The sequence below is a fragment of the Heptranchias perlo genome, chromosome 21 (assembly GCF_035084215.1).
Source record: "Heptranchias perlo isolate sHepPer1 chromosome 21, sHepPer1.hap1, whole genome shotgun sequence".
Lineage (NCBI taxonomy): Eukaryota > Metazoa > Chordata > Chondrichthyes > Hexanchiformes > Hexanchidae > Heptranchias > Heptranchias perlo.
The window spans coordinates 15,533,630-15,554,886 of record NC_090345.1 but is presented as its reverse complement, the minus strand read 5'-3'; the positions used below and the strand labels follow the sequence as shown (position 1 = coordinate 15,554,886).

General features: G+C 38.9%; 1 protein-coding gene across 1 annotated transcript in view; it reads right to left on the bottom strand.

Moving 5' to 3' along the window:
- LOC137339996 (rab11 family-interacting protein 2) overlaps nt 1-21,257 on the bottom strand; it is a 69,300-nt gene that overhangs the window by 32,608 nt on the left and 15,435 nt on the right. The window contains exon 2 of the mRNA XM_068002137.1: nt 2,021-2,460. Within this exon, the coding sequence (XP_067858238.1) occupies nt 2,021-2,460 (440 nt within the window). The remainder of the gene's footprint in view (nt 1-2,020; nt 2,461-21,257) is intronic.

Sequence of the window (21,257 nt, the reverse complement as noted above, 5' to 3'; positions counted from 1 at the left end):
CCACTTTCTAACAACCACTTGTGGAGGAAAAAAGAAATCTAACCCCTCATTACAATCTTGCTGACCAATAGAAATACTCTTATTATTTATCCCATCATAACCCTTCATAATCTTGGAGGCCATTTATGTTACCTCTCAACATTCTCAGCGAAGGGAAAAAACCCAAGTCTCGCTTTATAACTCCCTTTTATTCCTCCTATAATCCATTTTCCAGGTAACATCCTGGTGAATCTACACTGCATCGTGGCCATTACTTTTATATCTTTCCTACAATCATCCTTAGGAAGATTTGACTACTTCTTTTAAGTAATATTTCACACCATAAGCTTTAGTATTAAATATAATAACCATATGCGTCAGAATATGAAGTGTCTGCAGTCTTTAAGAACTGCATAAAATCACAGACTAAAGTATGTGGCAAAAGGTAATGAAAAGTAAAGGGATTCATTCTTGGCCCCTCTTTCTTGTCTACATGCAGCCCCTTGGAGACATCGTCTGCAGTCTTGGGATCAGATTTTGCATGTACGCTAATGAATTCCAGCTCTAACCTCTCTATTTCTCAACTGTTTGTGCTGCTAGACTGCTCGTCAAACATCCTATCTTAGGCGAGTTGTAATTTCCTCCAGCTAAACAGTGGGAAGCTCGAAGCCGTTGTCTTCAGATCCTGGAACAAACTCTGTATCCTCACCGCAGACTTCAAATCCTGCCTGGCCATGATCTCAGGCTGAACGACTGTTCGCAACCTCAGCATCCACTTTCACGTCTGAGCAGAGTTTCTCACCCCACATCCTCTCCATCACAAAGACCACCTACTTACACCGCCATAACATCACTTCCTTTGCCTATACTTCAGCCAATCTGCCACTGACCCCCTCACCTCTAGACTTGTTTATACCAATGCTCTCCAGACCAACCCCGCATTCCATGAATTTCATCTAATTCAAAACTCTGCTGTCTGTATCCCATCCCACATCGAGTCCTCCTCACCCATCACACCCACGCTTGCTGACCGAAAGTGGCTCCCAGTCCCCAAAGACCCCAGTTTAAAATTCTCATCCTTGTGTTTAAATCCCTCCATGGTTCCACTCCTCCCTATCTATAATTTCCCCATGCCCTACAACTTCCACTCACCAACTCTGTTACCCTGACTCCAGACTTAAGTTAATCCCCCTCCTTCACTCCTCCATTGGTGGTTGTGTTTTCAGTTGCCTAAGTTCCATACTATGGAATTCCCTCCCTAAACCCACTCCACCATGGTCATATCCTTTAAGGCCTTCTATAAAACCTACTTCTTTGACCAATCTTTTGGTCACCATCCTAATCTTTCCTTCTTTGGGTCAGCGTCTGTTTTTCTCTGGTTATACTGACTTCCAGCTCAGTAAATCCATTTTTACAAATAAACAGCAGGAGTTGGTACTGTTTTGGTGCTCTCAAATACAACAGGTGTATAAAGCAGGCTGATGTCCTAACCAACCAGATTATATACACAAAAGCATTCAATCCAAATACAGGTTCTATGTACTTACAAGACTTGTTAGTTTCATAAAGTATAGTGGCCACATCAAGAGACAGGCATTTAATCCAGGTTAAGGTCAAAATAGGTACAATTCTAATTAGTTCAAAAACTATAATAAAAACTGCTTACCACAAATAAATTGTTTCATGATGTTACATATTTGCCATTGATTCATGCAGATATTCTGTATTTAATTACTTTAAAAATGGCTAAAATTAATTTGCTTCCTAAAGCAGCCATTTTTTTTCAGATTTGGCTTTTATGAACTTTTAAATCTAGTCTATATTATACAGATTTAGAGGAGACATTTATTCTGCTTACTGCCAATGTCTCCTCTAAATCTGTATAATATATAGACTAGACTTAAAAGTTCATAAAAGCCAAATCTGGAAAAAAATGGCTGCTTTAGGAAGCAAATTAATTTTAGCCATTTTTAAAAAAGTGAAATGAAATATGTACTTAAAAACAAAATCAATATAATTAGCATTTCGTGAACAGACTTACCTTGTTCTTCACTGGAGTTAACAGAACCTGAAGGAGGTTTGTTGACTACTTGGTCTATGGTATTGGATTTAATTTTTTCCAGCGATGGTCGGGGACCAGGTAAATCTGACATTGACTGGGCAGATGATAGTCTTTGAGGTCCTAATAGGAAGGTTCTTTTTGGCTTCGATTTCAGCTGTTTATCTATTTCCAAGGCTTCTTTGTCAGGGTTTGCGGAAGTTGTACTTGGAATGATTGCAGAAGAATGGTCAGAAAAAGTGCCATCATTTTTTCTTCCTTTCATTTTGTCTTTCAGTTTGGCAAAAGGTGACCTCGTTTTATCCTTCATGGAAAGATCAAACATACTTGCAGTCATGTTGTTTCGCATGAATTGGATGCAAACTTGGATTTCGCCTCTTTCTTTTGGCTTCTTTCCTGGTTTGGACTCTAACCTGAACCACCTAAACACAGAACAGAGAACTTGTTATTGTGATTATGAGCTGATACAATTGCAAATATTAAGGCAGCCATGCAGACTAACTCAGCACTGTAATGTAATGTAAAATAATTTCTAGTCATTGCATTTCTAAAGGAGTAAACATAACCCTTTCTTTAAAAAGTACAATGACTGTGGGTACATATACAAATTGTACCCAAATTGCAATTATTCCTTAAGCTACATGTCCACTTCAGACATTAGGTTTAGTCTAAAACAATTGTCAAAAGACACTAGGACTGTACATAGTACATCTTAAATTTAAGAAAAAAGCTTAATTTTTTTTTCTATTTTCAGATGAAGGACCTATTGGGCGTTTTCATTTCGATTAAATATTTTGTAGAAAATGGTGATCGCCGGACAAGGTTGAGGCTTCCTAGAAAACAGAGCAACATGGGAACAGGAGTAGGCCATTTAGCCCCTCAAGCCAGTTCCACTTTTCAATGAGATCATGGCTGATCTGTGACCTAACTCCATATACCTGCCGTAGCCCCATATCCCTTAATAACTTTGGTTAACAAAAATCTATCAATCTCAGATTTAAAATTACCAATTGAGCTAGCATCAAAATCACTCAAGAGATGGTACTCAGTAAAATAATGGGACTCAAGGCGGATAAATCCCCTGGACCTGATGGCTTCCATCCTAGGGTCTTGAGGGAAGTGGCAGTAGGGATTGTGGATGCTTTGGTGATAGTTTTCCAAAATTCCCTGGACTCAGGAGAGGTCCCGGCAGATTGGAAAACTGCTAATGTAACACCGTTATTTAAAAAGGGTAGTAGGCAGAAGGCTGGAAATTATAGGCCAGTTAGCTTAACATCTGTGGTGGGTAAATTTTTGGAGTCTATTATTAAGGAGACAGTAACGGAACATTTAGATAAGCATAATTTAATAGGACAAAGTCAGCATGGCTTTATGAAGGGGAAGTCATGTCTGACAAATTTGCTTGAGTTCTTCGAGGATATAACGTATAGGGTGGATAAAGGGGAACCAGTGGACGTAGTGTATTTAGACTTCCAGAAGGCATTCGACAAGGTGCCACATAAAAGATTATTACTTAAGATAAAAAATCACGGGATTGGGGGTAATATTCTGGCATGGGTGGAGGATTGGTTATCAAACAGGAAGCAGAGAGTTGGGATAAATGGTTCATTTTCGGACTGGCAACCAGTAACCAGTGGTGTTCCACAGGGGTCGGTGCTGGGTCCCCAACTCTTTACAATCTATATTAACGATTTGGAGGAGGGGACCGAGTGCAACATATCAAAATTTGCAGATGATACAAAGATGGGAGGGAAAGTAGAGAGTGAGGAGGACATAAAAAACCTGCAAGGGGATATAGACAGGCTGGGTGAGTGGGCGGAGATTTGGCAGATGCAATATAATATTGGAAAATGTGAGGTTATGCACTTTGGCAGGAAAAATCAGAGAGCAAGTTATTTTCTTAATGGCGAGAGACTGGAAAGTACTGCAGTACAAAGGGATCTGGGGGTCCTAGTGCAAGAAAATCAAAAAGTTGGTATGCAGGTGCAGCAGGTGATCAAGAAAGCCAACGGAATGTTGGCTTTTATTGCTAGGGGGATAGAATATAAGAACAAGGAGGTATTGCTGCAGTTATATAAGGTATTGGTGAGACCGCACCTGGAATACTGCATACAGTTTTGGTGTCCATACTTAAGAAAAGACATACTTGCTCTCGAGGCAGTACAAAGAAGGTTCACTCGGTTAATCCCGGGGATGAGGGGGCGGACATATGAGGAGAGGTTGAGTAGATTGGGACTCTACTCATTGGAGTTCAGAAGAATGAGAGGCGATCTTATTGAAACATATAAGATTGTGAAGGGTCTTGATCGGGTGGATGCAGTAAGGATGTTCCCAAAGATGGGTGAAACTAGAACTAGGGGGCATAATCTTAGAATAAGGGGCTGCTCTTTCAAAACTGAGATGAGGAGAAACTTCTTCACTCAGAGGGTGGTAGGTCTGTGGAATTTGCTGCCCCAGGAAGCTGTGGAAGCTACATCATTAGATAAATTTAAAACAGAAATAGACAGTTTCCTAGAAGTAAAGGGAATTAGGGGTTATGGGGAGCGGGCAGGAAATTGGACATGAAGCTGAGTTCGGATCGGTCAATGCCCTGTAGGTGGCGGAGAGGGCCCAGGGGCTATGTGGCCGGGTCCTGCTCCGACTTCTTGTGTTCTTTAGATTTGTGGTTGGGATCAGATCAGCCATGATCTTATTGAATGGCGGAGCAGGCTCGAGGGGCCGATTGGCCTACTCCTGCTCCAATTTCTTATGTTCTTATGTTCTTATGTTTGCGGAAGAATGTTCCAAACTTCTCCCACCCTTCGTGTAGAAGGGTTGCCTAACTTCACTCCTGAAAGTCCTGGCTCTAATTTTTAGGCTATGTCCCCTAGTCCTAGGCTCCTCAACCAGCGGAAAGAGTAAATAGAGAGAAACTATCAGTTCCCCTTAATATCTTGAAAACTTCGATCAAATCACCTCAATCTTCTAAATTCCAGGAAATACAACCTTAGTTTGTGTAATCTCTCCTCGCAATTTATATCTTGGAGTCCAGTTATCATTCTAGTAAATCTGCACTGCACTCCCTCCAAGGCCAATATATCCTTCCTAAGGTGCTGTGCCCAGAACTGAACACAGTACTCCAGATGTGGTCTAACCAGGGCTTTGTATAGCTGCAGCATAATTTCTACCCCCTTGTATTCTAATTCTCTAGATATAAAGGCCAGCATTCCATTAGCCTTTTAAATTATTTTCTATACCTGTCCATGACATTTTAATGATCTACGTACATGGACCCCCAAGTCTCTAAGCCTCCACTGTTTCAAACTTTTCACCATTTAGAAAGTACTCTGATCTATCCTTTTTAGGTCCAAAGTGGATGACCTCGCACTTGCCTACATTGAAATCTATTTGCCACTGTTTTGCCCATTCACTTAATCTATTAACATCTCTCTGTAACTTTATACTTCCATCTACACTGCTTACAATGCTGCTCATCTTTTGGGTCATCGGCAAATCTGGATATGTGGCTCTCTATCCAGTCATTAAGTCGTTAATAAATAGTGAACAGTTAAAAGGGAGGTCTGTGGAGGTAAAAATATTGGTAACATGTAATGGCCAACTTTATTGGTAACCTTTACATTTGTTTTCCAGAATTCTTGAATTTTTTAATCTGTTCATTTATAAATGAGCAAGGAAGCAATAGAACAGATAATATATTTTGAGTGAACCACATGGTTATTTGAACAAATCAGAAAAGAGTAACATTTTTGTCATAGATAAATATTTAAAGTATGACAATTATATAGGTTGATATGCATGAACACATTTGCATTTGATAACATACTTGTGATGCTTAAATGTCTGTGTATCCTTGCCCATATTTAACATTTTTTGCCATCTGCAATACTTGGAGGAAATACTGGGTCATCCTCAATTATGCTAAGTGAATTCTGAACTATGATCTTTAGTCACAACAGACTGTGTACACCACCAAATCATCTGGGACTTTACCACAAAGATACAGTAATGGAGCTGCATTTCACTTAACAAGTTCAGTATCTCTTTACCTGATTACTACAGCTACTCTGAAGGTTAATGAATGTGCACCAGCTATTAGTTTAAATCCATTCCAGTAGCTGACATAACTCAAACATTCAAAATTTACAGATGCACAATTTAAGCCTAATCGTACAAGTTGGCCTTCAGTATTCTCTGGATAAAAATCCCATTCTTATATTTTTGGATATGATGGAAAATGCTACCATAGTCCTTAGTGTGCCATTAAAAACTATTTTACCAAACATGGAAACACTTTGCATGTGCAGCTGGCATACAAATTCCATCATCATTTTCTCAATACTAGTAGCTGACTATATTAGACTGGCAAGTAGCTTAAGAAGAATCAGAAGTTGCACTTTCCAACATGCCACTTTAGATAAAGATTTTTTTCAATGTAGAAAATGATAGCTACTGTAAAGTGAAATTACATACTGTAATAGTCATCCTTCTAAAATCTTCTCTATGCAGAGAGAGTTGAACTTCCTTCCTTCTCTAAGTTGCTGTCAGAAGAAATCTGAATCTTGCTCCTGAGAAGTCTTTCAAACTCTGAAATCCCCACTGGGGACATATTTTTGAAAAAAAAGTGCTCATATAAAAAGCCTTCTATCTTCATGTTCTAGTTATCATAGCTTTGAACTATTTAAGAAAAGAAAACCTTAAAATGGAGATGAAGACTTGTATTAGTAAAGTTTTAACTAGCAGTTTTTGTAAACTCACCAAACCTAGGAAACTACAACCTGGTAAGCTTATTAGTTATTGAAGAAAATCTGAAACAATTTAAGTATTCAAAGAGGTGAATACTTGCTGAGCAAAGTATAATCAGCATGGAGGGAGGCAAGCTTAATTAATGAGTTATAGCGTTTGGATGGCATTATTGATTTGTTGAACAAGAAAGTTGGTATATATATTTACTTTCAGAATATTCAAGATTCAATATTACGATCAATAGCTAAATACATCGTCACAGAAAAGGGAGAAAAAGTATGGCTTAGCTAGATAGTTGTCCTAAAATAGGAAGAAGGTAGCAATAAATGGTAGTTTGGACTCTTGCTATCTTTTGTGTATAGCAATGATTTGTACAAGGAAAATTTCCAAGTTCGTGGCTGATACCAAAAAAGTGCAATAAAAAGTAATGGGAAACAGTGCAACCAGATTCAGAGGATTTGGAGTTGTTAGGTAAGTAGGTGGCAGATGCAGTTTGATGTTGACAAGTGCAAAATAACGAACTTTGAAACAAGAAAACAAAGGCTCCTAACTGCAACAGTTATACAGCATACTGATCAGAAAAGTGAACTTGGCGCTACATTGGATAAATTGCTGGAATCATTGTCTCAGTGTTTGCCTGCAGTTAAGAGGGCAAAAAAAAGGTACTTGGTTGCATTAGCAGAGACTTACAAGTACAGATCAAAAAACTACATCACTGTTATTTAAATCCCATCTGGAGTACGATGCACACGTTTAAGTCACCAAACCATACAAAATCATACTATTGTCTTTGAGTGGATGTAGACGGGCAACCATGATGATTCTGAATATTCAGAATCTAAGTTATGGGGAAAGGTTGGACTTGTCTTCGTCTGAAAACTTCAAAATAAGTCATCTTGAAATCTCACCGTTTCCATATTATGAAGAGCATTGACAAATTTGGTGCAAACAAAATTGTTCACTGTAGTTAAAGGTTAAAACACCAGTAAAGCAAGTATAAAGATTATGAAATTAGAAGTAGGAAGTAAAGTTTGACAGAACTTTAGGGGGAAAATAAGTGACAGACTTGTAGAATAAGTTATCAAGGTATGCCACTAAATCAGGTAGTACAAATGGGTTTTGAAGAGAAAGGTATGTTTCTGGAGATAAAAACAAAAATTGTCATGGTGAGAAAGCAGGTACAAGGTAAAAGAGCAATAAAAAGGAATTGTTGGGCGAAGTGGCCTATTTCTATTGCTAAAAATTATGTTTTCCCATTACCAGGAGAAAACTATAATTACAATGATCTGAGTAACTGCATCAACTGCGTTCTTGAAAAAACAAAAGAAGATAACCGGTGAGCAAGCTGTTTTTTTTCCCCCTCGCTTCCTCTGTATGCACATACCATTCAACTCTTCATCATCTCCCTTTTCACAAGAAGGAGGGGAAAAGAAAAAAAATATGAAAAAAAAACAAGTTTGACGAGATGAGACAACAACCTCTTTCATCCATTGAGCAGCCAACGCAAGAGGAAACAAAGTTCATATCAAAATTATTGTCTTGTGAAATATGCTTACTGGCACTAGGTACAGGTTTACAAATTGCCAGTTCTGCAAACCAGCTATTGGTCTAAGAGGCAGTCACTCCCCTTGCTAAGCATGCTTTAAATCACTGACGGAAACGGCTTTCCAACGTGTTTACAGCATTGAGCAATACATTTATCCAATGGGTCAGAATCTATCTTTAAATGCAGCATTCTCAGTGCTGTCAATAGGAAATGAAAAGTTGTCCCAAAAGCCTGAACAGTTGAGACTTCCATTTAAAACAATAACTACATTTCTATCAACATTACGCAAGTATTGATTCAACTCCTCGTGGATATGCATTAAACACAAAAATACCGAGCTCAGGATCTACATCACATTGAAGATTTTTTTTTTTCTTACTACATTAAGGACACTATGAGCGCAAGTTGATTTTCTAATTATATAAATAATTCCTTGAATATGGTTAGCCACATTATTTTTGACAGGAAAAATATCGCCAATAAAATTTTAAAAAGTCATGCCTTACCTGATTTTGATGTTTTTACACAAAGAAGCCTCAAGTTAGCTTAACAGCCCTAGTAATGGCTTCTGGGCCATTAGTCTTTTTCAATATTTTGATCCGAATGGGAGGGGCCGGGGAAAAAAAACGTGGCTTACAAACAAGTTCTGTCATATTCTATGAATCATATCACGTTCTAAATTCTATGCTTCTCAAGAACTCATTTTATAGAAAGCCCAAGTCCATCCAAGGTTCCAATACTATGGCCGCATTTTGGTATAAAATGCAATTCTATTGGTTGTTACTTAAAATGTTTATGTCCTGTTTCTATAGTCCCCAGCCCCAGAAGGAAAAAAAAAAGTTAACTATTTTAGCACAACCTGAAAATTCTCTAGAACTGGAATGGCTAAATTCAAATGCTGGCATGAAATGGCGAGGGAGTGGGGAAGTCATCTTTGTTAACCTTTTCTTAGCAAGATGATGTTTGCTAATGTGAATTGATTAAATAAGTTGAATACATGTGATGCAGTCAGGAGGATGAAGCTCAGTGATTTAATTAACTATTCTTAGTATGAAAAGAGCAGATTTAAAATTAAAATGGCCAAGAATTAAAACTACAGTCTTAAATTTTTGACCTGACAGAAGATTTTGATTTTATAGAATGGATTTCAATTATTGGTCAACATTGCTCACTGGAATTTATTTTTCAACATGCAATAATTTTCATCTCAAACAGGATAGCATCTCATCATACTGTAAATTGATCTTAAATGGGTTCAATTGTTAATAACTGTATTGGAATGTGTTGGCAAATGTATGAAATGCTATAATGGAACCAGAAATCAGATTAAGTAATTTGGTGAACAATAAGTTACAAATAGTTACTACCCATAAGCTGGGTATTACCTAACTATACATTAATACAGGAAATTAGGATCGGATACAGGAAAATTATGCCTTGGATAAAGTATAAACGATATCACACAATGAAACCATCAAGTCAGTTTAGTGGTTTTTCAGCATATTTGCTGAATTTTGTTTTTTTGTACTGTTGTTATTAATCTGATGTTGGGTATCATATTATATTACCACACTGGTAATGATATTCATTTTACTAAGATTTATTTTTGTATCTGGCTAAATAAGCTCACAGACAGCATAGAGAGAGACATGATTGAAAAAGGCAATCTAAAATATGGGAAGACAGCAGTGTTGTCATAAATCTAGTGGCCCTACGTTGTATGAACATCCTACATATAGTAGTGTTACCATTACGCAAGGAAAAAAACAAAAGTCATAAAACAAATAAATGTGATTATAGTGCTCACAATTGAAGGGGCTGTGGTTTCAAAATGGTCACAATGAAAGCTCTATTTAGGCTGACTACTTGGTGCATTGTACATTCTCCTCCATCTCTTTCTGCTTTCTAGGTGAGGGGTCCTGAGGCTATGCCCTTGGAGGAGGGGCGTAACCATCCTCCTTGGCTTTAGTCCCACTCCTCTTAACTGTTAGAGCAGTTACAATCATAGAAGTTTAAGAACAGAAGGAGGTCATTTGTCTGTGCAGACAAAGAGAATGTATAAACTCTTTTCAGTATAACCCTAGAGGAGAACTAGTAAAACTTGATCATTCTATTGGGGCTCTGACCTGCCAGAGTCACAACCAAACTCAGGGACCCCTGGAACAGTAAAATGATCATAAGGAACCCAAGTGGACCAATTCTGCTTCATGCCATAGGATAGGAATACAGTACTCAGTGATTAATTAACTTGTTTTGTTCAATAAGAAGTATAATACAGTTCCAGTAGACAATGTAGAGGAATTAATTCTGATGAAATCCCCAGAATAGCCCTGATGTCATAAATGTCTCAAGCGACTACCTGGTCTCTTCACAATTCTTCAGGCAGGCATAATGTACAACAGGATATCATTGCAAAGATGGTATAATAGATCTAGTGGAGTATTTTAATCTTGCCATCATGCAACCAATTACTAATGGCCCGAGTATAGGAAGCCAAAACACTCCTTTTATGGACTTATTTCTCAAGCTGCAAGGTATAGTTATTTCTCAGTCAAAGTATGGGTGAGTGAAATGCACCATTATAATATGCATAATCCTGTACATGTTATAGATACTTAATGTGCTGCATTCATTGTAGCATGCTCCTTCAGAGCGTTGCTACATGGTTCCCGGTCCACTAATGCGTCAAATTTAAAATTCTTATCCATGTGTTCAAATCCCTTCATGGCCTCGCCCCACCCAATCTGTGTAACCTCTTTCAGCCCTACAACTGAGGACTCTGCGTTCCTCCAAGTCTGCTCTTGCGTATCTCCAACTTCCTTCGCCCCACCATTGACGGCCGAGCCTGCAGTTGTCCAGGCCCTGGAACTCCCTTCATAAACCTCTCCACCTCTCTCCTCCTTTAAGATGCGCCTTGAAACCTACCTCTTTGACAAAGCTTTTGGTCACCTGTCCTAATGTTTCCTTCTTTGACTTGGTGTCAATTTTTGCTGATTGCATAGAATTTTACAGCACAGAAACAGATCATTTGGCCCACAGGTCTATGCCAGTTCATGCTCCACACGTGCTCCTGTGAAATGGTGTGAAGCTCCTCGGGATGTTAAAGGCACTATATAAATGCAAGTTGTTATTGCTTGGTGAATCATATGTCGTCATCTCTAACGGTCCTCGGCTCTCCTGGTGTAGAAGATTCCTATCTTCTGGGATCTGTGATCAACTGTAATTGTCACGAGCCGGGTGCTTCTTGGCCTTCCGGGGGGCATTTCCACGTCTTGCGACCGGTCAAGCCTGGTCCTATTCCCAGTGATAAATGCATTCTTAAAAAGTGAAGCCACTCCTCTTCAATGCTGCTCTGTGATGAGGGATTTAAAGATCCTGTTAAACCTGACTCAACGCATTGCCGATATTCAAAATTTACATTAAGGTCATCCAGTTTATGGAGGTTGATTTTTTTTTCCCCTGCGCTTTCCTTAATTGAACCTTTCGTCAAGTATGGACAAATGGACACCACCACAGGTCTATGATCAGAGTCAAATTCTAGACACTGGAAGACCAATCATTCAAGTACCATGTCCAGTTGGATGAATATTCTTACATTGGAATCAGGGTCCTGCAGTCCTGACATGGTAGGTCTGGCAGAATGCAAGGTGGCGATCATTTTGTCATTTGGGACTCCACTCCCATGAGGCTGTAGGATTTGATCTTGTACCAGAGACTGCATTAAAGCTAAGACAGATTGTCAAATCCCTTCTCTGGAGTGATAACATGCAGTCATCAAGAGAATTGTAGAACTCTCCTCAGTTGGTGCATAAGGACCCACCAGAGTCATATAACCATGAATGAGACAGATCCTGGCTTTAAAGCAGTCGCTATGATAGTGGAGTCCAGTTTAACACTGCAGATTTGTATCTAGAGGAAATAACCAAAACCACCCCCTCTGTTTTGGATCCATTCGATGTACTAGACCACAGGTATGATATGTCACTCACCTGACCACCTAACCTCTTGTAGTCCAGCAAGGGAAATGCAAAGTCGCAATGGCTCTTTCCATAGGAGAAATGCAGCATCAGGATCATTCACATGTGCACATAAAAAAAAAATGTACATTCTCCATCTCGGAGGATATTAAAACCCTTTTTGTTAATTCTGTGGGCGATGGTTTTAGATGGTGTTGCTGTAGCCATCTGAACACTTCCAGCCAGCAGGGCACTGGAAGGCACGCCCCATGGTGACCCACATGACTGGGTGATGCAGAATAGCGTCAGTAGACGACCGATCCATCAATTAATTAGGCAAAAGATTTCCCAGCCGACTTGATATGGTTTAAATCAAAGGGCCTCCACAACTATCCGCAATTCACGTTAAATACATGTTGGCATATTTAGAAAATGCAATCAAAAATACTGTAATTACAGCTTCAAAATAATTACAAAGTGTTTAGCTGCTGGACACTGGAGAAAATTTTTCCATTATTTCCAGTTTCTGCCTTCATTTGCTTCAGTGGGACTAACCACAGCTGGATTTTATGAAACTAAAAGCAGGTGTGGAACAAATAAGTTTTAAAAAAATCAAGATTATTTAAATGACAAACATTAATTTTCATACAGGCACAACATATCTACACAGCACATTTTGCTTTATCTTTGGATAAACTGTAACTTTATTGTAGTTTCTTTGGTTTATAAATGCTACCAGAGTCCTCCAAGGGATAACTTTTCTAAGAATTACTGAAAGAAGACAGAGATTTATGGCTGGTTTTGTTTGCTCAAGAACAGATGTTCAGGCCTGCTCCATAATAATGCAAAAGCAACACAATTTTTCCAAGATACTTTTCAATAGTGCTAAGATACACATAAAACAGCTAATTTATCTTGGCATACGATTTCCACTGTGCTCGTTTTCAAAAGTGATAGAAAGCCATTTATTACATTTGATGTAATTATTTAGTTAGACACTACTGAAGGGAGCCCCCACCCCATTCAAAGAAGCAGCCCAGTGCTCAAAAAGCAATACACTTATTTGACTTTACTCAAGTGACAAGTATTCATAGATTGACAGTGCGGCAACAGAAAAAATTCCATCATCATTGCTATCAGAGTTACTAAATTTCAAGTTGCTTATCTAGCATCGCTTTCAATTTTAGAGTAATAAAAGGGTAGATAGTATAGCTTTTTTAAAAATGGCAGATTAGTTTAAAAAAAAAGCCAAGCCAGAGTTCCCACACCTAAAAGGATTCCAAATGGTTGGATGTACTGAGTAACAATGCCCAAATTGCTGTCCAACATCAGCGAGAGAGAGGGGTTTCTAGAGCAAGTGTTTCAGAGGGTAGTCACCCATCTGAGATATAGGGAGCTGGCAGTGGTAGAGGAAGGAATGGTTATATACAGGTTAGGGACAGGCTAGAGCAAGAACATCCAGAGCAAATTACCATCGCCATTAAGTTTGAAGAACTATTCTTCTAACTATGCAGCGTAGGTTTATGAGAATGATACCTGGACTTCAAGGGTTAAGTTACGAGGAGAGATTACACAAATTGGGGTTGTATTCTCTGGCGTTTCGAAGGTTAAGGGGTGATCTGATCGAAGTTTAAGATATTAAGGGGAACAGATAGGGTGGATAGAGAGAAACTATTTCCGCTGGTTGGGGATTCTAGGAGTAGGGGGCACAGTCTAAAAATTAGAGCCAGACCTTTCAGGAGCGAGATTAGAAAATATTTCTACACACAAAGGGTGGCAGAAGTTCGGAACACTCTTCCGCAAACGGCAAGTGATACTAGCTCAATTGCTAAACTTAAATCTGAGATAGATAGCTTTTTGGCAACCAAAAGGTATTAAGGGATATGGGCCAAAGGCAGGTATATGGAGTTAGATCACAGATCAGCCATGATCTTATCAAATGGCAGAGCAGGCACAAGGGGCTGAATGGCCTACTCCTGTTCCTATGTTCCTAGGTTGTTGAAGGAACGAGGAATAAACGGATATGAGAACACGGCAGGCACGAGATTAGGACTACTGCTCATGCGGAAGATAAACACCAACACGGACTTACTGGGCCGAATGGCTTGTTTCTGTGTAATGAGGTTACAGCAAATGAAAGCGACGATGCTAAGTTTTAAGAGCTGGAATATCAATGTCAGCACATCGCCAAATTAGGAACATTGAGTTGAAAAACTTTCTTCAGGTGAACTAAATCTAATAAAGACGAAGTATAACACAAATAGGGCTGTCACAATGCACATCTTGCGTCAATGTTCAATTCAGCATTTTTGTGATAGTATGAGACCACCTGGAGAATGTTGTCTGCCACCAATTTGACTTTACACCGACCACAGTATAAATACAACCAGTGGAAAGCCATTTTTAAAAAAAAACTTTTTGGTGTGGTCTAATGAATTCTTTAAAGTTCAATGCTAAAGTTCTTAATGTTAGGAAAGAGGAAACCATCCAGTTTCTCTGTCATCAGCAATTGGAAGTTGGAGAGAAATCTTTGCATGCTCCTAAATATGTATGTGCAGAGTGTAAGAAGGTGCAGTATAACTATGTGCTATTAATTTCTTGGGTCTAAAAATAAGACTGGTATCTTCAGTGTATCAACATGAAGAGAATCCACAGACCTGGATATTTGGCTCTTGGAAAGGAGAGTAGGTTAAGGTAAGTTCAGATGTGAACCTGGAAGAGACTTGCTATTTCATTTTTGTCATGAAAAGAATCGTACTCACTAAATACTGCAATATACAAGTGCAGGTTCAAACATACTGCGTGAGACGTCGTCATGTTATATTGATTAAAATCAGCATGCTGTGTAGAACCTTGTGTGTATCTAGGCATGGGTCCCAACATACTTGACTTTGATATTCAATCTGGGTAACTGATGGAAGAGAATAAGGCATCGTAAAGAAATAAAAATTGAATCAAAAAAGTGTCAGAGCTGTTTAAGGAACAGAAGGGGGTTAAAAGGTACACCATAAAATAGTAATTATTTGCTACTACCCATATCTCTTAGGCTTTGGAAATAAGTAAACTAGTAATATATTGCAGCAACACACCAGTATTGCATATACATTTGTTTCTTTTTACCTCCCACCACCTTAGGTTTTACTGCTTCCCTCATTGCCCTCTTTCTGACCGAACAGAAAGGTAGATGATCCGTTTCTGGATCTGTGCCCATGCAACTTGAGCTGACTGTTAGGAACTGCACAAGTGCAGATTGGGCGACATCCCTGGATTCTTCCTTCCTCATTGTCGGTAATTTCATGTGCCTCTTCCTGGTAGCCCAGCTGGAAACCATAGGCATAAACAACTTTTCCATTTCTTAATTTGTAAACAAAACACCTGTTTACTGTGAAAATCTAAACACCTGCCTCTCCAAAATGAAATTCTAGGTGTGATGATTATATTATTTTTAAAAATCATATAACCAGTTTGTGGGTCTTACCAAGATTATAGCTAAAAGAAAAAAAAGTTCAGGTTTTAAATTGTGCTATTACTGCTGTGTTTTGAGCTTTTCAAGAACTCAGTGGTAAATGAATTGTAGTTAGCTACAGTAATACAATGACAACCTAGATAGTTTTTTTGCCAAACAGTATTTCAAAATAGACAAAGTAATGACCATCTAGAAATGGAGAAAGCCCAGCCATCTCCTCCAATCTTCAACAGTACCACCATCACCAAAGTCCCCCCATTAACATTTTGCAGGTCATCACTGACCAAAAGCTTAATTGTACCAGTCATATCAGAGGTTCAAGGAAAAGGTCCATCACCACTTCCTCAGGGCAGCTAGGGATGGGCAATAAATGTAGTCTTGCCAATGTCATGAACATCCAGAGAATAAATTAAAAAAACAAGCTTTTTATTTTAAAATTATTTTTTGTAGAACAGGCCTCCAATTGGGATTTATTATGGAGTACCCGTTTAGCAGCATATGTGCTTGAAAACATGCATAATCTCCTGTTTTTTGATTACAATTAAAAAAAGACAAAGTTACATCACTTACACCTGTTGTAATACATAGTAGAATCTGTAAGGTAGGGTATTATCCAGCATCATTTCATTCATAATAAGTTTCCTAATAGCACAGTTGGAACTCCTTTAAAATTGTTGGCCCACTTCCTAGATCACAGGCCTAAAATTTCTCATATTACAAGTGCAGCAAACTTGTGCATCATTACAGGTGATTCAATAAAAAAAATCCACCTGTAAAATCAAAGAAACCCAAGAGTTATCAGATTACAGACTTACTACAAAGTCTGCATGCTTCCAGTTAATAAATGATGTATACAGAAGGGAGTCATGTCCAAGCAAAGCATGGAACAAAGCAATGACACTATTAAGAAAAAACAAATCTAAGATTTACCAGGAATACTTTCACTGAAATCACTTGTGATGCATAAATTCACTGTATAATTCTCTCTCAATGGGTACCTGTAAGATAAGGTAATGTAGGCCTGTGCTACAGAAAACAGACCAGTAATACTGAAGAAGGAGTTTCAACTACAAAACTTAAGTAATGAATGGAATGCTGCTGGACCATACCCTATCTTGCAGACTCTACGGTTACAGCAGTGTGAGATAAAACACAAGCATATGGACAGGAGGCATTTTAATCGGTATCACGTAATCAGAAACCAGCAAAATGGGTTTACTGCAAATACTTTACTTCTGCAGTATGTAGGGCAGGTTATTCAGGTAAATAATGCATGTTAAAATATGGGTAAAGCAAATCTCTAGGGGGTAAGCCATTCTACAAAAAACCCTTCCTTATATGAACAGCTCATGGCTGCCAATTTAGAAATATTGCTTATAAAAACAGAATCTGGGTTTCCATTCATGAATTTACTGCATTGTTGCTGGAAAGCTGAAGCCACTAAGCAGTAATGGCCCAAATTAAAACCTGTTCCATATTTTCTTCCCCTTTAGCTTTTCTAAACTTGGTATTACCCCATACATTTACCCCAATTCAACCATATGATGACAAAAAAAAGATTCAGCTTTCACAACACTTCTTTTTCTACATAGAATTATGACACAGCTCCTAATGTGCTAGAAGCCTTAAAATACTTTGCTTGAAGAACACTGGTCACTTGAAATAAAGTTTTAAAATCGATCAGAAGCCAATGAATATTACCAATAATATTTATATGAGCAGCCAGAGCTCCCCAATATACAAATAAAAGTTATATATGTATGAATAGTCTCATTTAGCAAAGGGTTACGTCAAGCCCAGCAGAACTATAAAAAGAAACATAGAATCATGTACTAAGTTTTAAGAACAGAGGACACATCGACAGCTATCAAGCTAAGTGGCAGCACAATACTGCTTACGACTGCATTTATCTATTATAGTGGCACTGTAGATAGACCGCTGCTTTCACAAATACTATTTAACTACATTAAAGCTTTTTGTACAGAAATTTTAATACAAAATGCCCCCACTTCAATTTCTTAAGTCATTCATAAATGCAACACACATTACATTCTACGATAATAACAATTTTCCCAACATTAAAGCTTGAATGTAGGAAACCATTCCACCATAAGTGGATGTTAGTTAACTGTAGATTAGGAATGGATAAATCAATGCATTTTATATGGTAGAAAAGCAGACATTTTAAATTGATTCAATTTTTAATTAAACAGCAATTCACAGCAAAAATGGTGTATCAATAAATTGCATCATTAAGTTGTAGAACGCAGATTTGTGCCAGAGGAAGGAGGCAGATGCTCCCAATTAGGGGAGGTGATGGTATTCAAGTGGTTACCATGGGTTGAATAAAAGCAGGCTTAGGGGAAACTGGGTGGAAAAATGGGCTAAGCACTGTTCTTTCACCTCTTGAACATGGGTTTAAACTCAGATCAGATGGAGGTAATGAAAGTCTGCAGGCCATAGGGGCATGTGAAAGGAGTCTGAGCTGTTCCTAGTGGACATGGGACCACAGTACAAAATTATCCCTAAAACAGCACTAATTGGCAATCTCATGCAGACATAATAGAATGGCTAATATAAGAAATGGAACATTAATGGGTCTGAGTACAGGGAGCTTTATTCGATATCTGGCTGCATACCTTACCTGGGAATGCTTAATGCTCAAATTGGATGCCTGAAATGGGAAGAGTTTCCCAGCACTAGCATCCTTCACCTTGATGAGCATTAAAAAAAAATAAAGCAGGCTTAAAATAATTTACACCAAGTAATGCTGTTAACATTCTTCAGATATGGAACCAAGGCAGGTAAATGGAGTTAAGATACAGATCAACAATGATGTAATTGAATGGCGGAACAGGCTTGAGGGGCTGAATGGACCATTCCTGTTCCAATGTTCCAGATATTATTTCAAAAGCAAATATAGATTTTCTTGAGGATTGGTTTCTTTTAGGATATGGAACAGAGAAACACAAGAAAACAATACTCTCAAACTCTTAATATTTAAAAGTATTATGCAGAGATTATCACCTTGCAAGTACCACTAGCTAAACAGTTTATGGGATCAGTCCTGCTGTGATTGATTTGGGCAAGTAAAATTACTGCCCACATCTTCCCAATATCCTGAAAATATATATATTTATATTGCAGTCCTGCAAAGTCAAGTTACTGTATACTAGAAATGGTGCATACAATGCTATAGTAGACTGTTTTGGGCATACAAATCAGTATATCACAAGGCCACTCGTTACCAATTAGATATTCCATTATTCTTGTAGTTTTATCACTGTTGAACTATGGTCTTAAAACTAAACCATATGCACTCCACTCATTTTAAATACTACATATATACTAATTAGCCAGTGAATTTGTACAATAAGAAATCCAAGAAAAACAAGACAATAATTAATTCAGTACAGTAGGATGTTGAAGCACTCGACCGTTTTAGAAATAGATGAAAAGTTGGTCCTACTCTCTACAGATGTAATCACAGGCTTATACTTTGACCCCATTTATGAAATGTACAAATTTCAGCTACAATACTGCGAGTGCAAATTTGCTTAAAAATACCATAATAGTTTACAAATGTTTTTCTTACTGAAGCTCTGCGTTAGTTTTTATTGCAGATTTGACTATATTCTCTGAGGTTTAACAAGAACGAATGAACTTTTTTTTTGTATAGTACTGCACCATATCTTTAAAATGTTCCAAAACTCTTCACATTCAATGAAACGGGGCAAAGGGAGTCACTTTGTCTTGGGAGGGAGAGAGAGAAAAGCTTTGGTTGTATTACCCCCATAATATGCTGTTAAATTTTATCAGACCTAATCTGATAGCACAATGAGATGACTATATAAGACCGACCTGAGGGAGTTCAAGAGGCAGTTAAACACTTAAAAAGAAAAATATTAAAGCGTACAGAGGGGAAAAAGCAAGAAAATGGGGCTGATGTGGATAGCTTTTCTATGGTGCATGCATGATGTGCCAAGGTGGTTTCTTTCTGTGCTAAATTTCTATGATTCTACAAAATATACAAGTCTAAAAGAGAATCTCAGTTTTTAATTTTAAAAAAAATTCTCCCCTTTTTCTCATCTTTTCAGAAAGTGCCGACTCTTTTGGTATAAATCTTATGGGCACAAAAGCTTTTTGTCAAATTGCTCAAGTAACCATTCTTCATATATGTGGGTGGGGGCTAGCTATCCACCATGGAGAGCATTAAAGACCACTTTTGTTTTCATCCACACTCTCCAGCAAGGGGTCTCTGTGTAGCAATCAGAAGCAGGACCCCTGGCTGATTCTTCCCTTCTCTAGCCAGGAGCAATGAAACCAATTTCTGGTTTGGCTGAGATCAGCAGAGTCATAACAAACTAGGGATCAAACCTGGAACCTCCTGGTTTTTATGGCCACATGCTGCTTCATCTGATGATTTATCTGCTAGGCCATTATCTCACAGTGGCCTCAGAGTTTACTTATGACACAGAGAACATATGGAATGAGAGTGAAGATATGAAAGTTAGATTCCTCCATGTTGCTGAATTCTCAGTCTTAAGTCATGGTGCTATAGGAAATGGCAAACAGAGCGCAGGGGCATGATTTTAACTCGGAAAAACTGGTGGGCTGGGGGTGGGGGTTAGTAAAAATCTAACATCCGCCCATTTCCGGTTTTAAGAGAAGCGGGTCGAGGGACAGGCATCCAATCCGCTCTCAGGAGGCGGGTTGGTCACTAAAAGCTCTCAAGGAGGGAGCGGAACTCTATTTTAACAGATTTTTTGTTTTTAAACCCCTGGGGGCCGGGATTCCTGGGCCTCCTACTTCACGCCACGTGAGAGGAGGCAAAAAGGCCCGAAGCTGCAGGTAAGTGCCTTTATAGCACAGCTTGTGCGCCAGGAGGATCAGGAGTTCTTCCCCCAGGCCCATCAATCCTACCTGCAGTGACCCCCTGCCCCCCCCCTCTACACCACTGACCGAAGACTCCTGACCCCCCCCTCCCCATCTAAGACTTAGCTGCTCGCATCCTCTTCCCCGGCAGGAATTCCCCCCCTCCCCCCACCGTCTTCCTGGCTCGGAGTAAAAATTTTGCCCCAGGTGTCTGCTCTGGGGCAAGAGAGAGAGAGAGAGAGAGAGAGAGACAGACAGACACATACTCATTCCTGAGCTATTGTGATCAGTCAGAAAAACACTGCTGGAGGCCTAGGATCAAGTTGGTTGTCCTGGCTCCCTAAAGTTAGCAGGTGGCCCAGAAAAAAAAAATATAGGGGAACATATCCTATAAGCTACTGCTCAAACCCGCATCCATGTCTGTTACCTCTGGACTTGACTATTCCAATGCTCTCCTGGCCTGCCTCCCATCTTCCACCCTCCATAAATTTAAGCGCATCCAAAACTGCTGCCCGTATCCTAACTCACACCAAGTCCTGTTCACCCATCACACCTGTGCTTGCTGACCTACATTGGCTCCTGGTCCGGCAACGCCTCGATTTTAAAAGTCTCATCTTAGTTTTCAAATCCCTC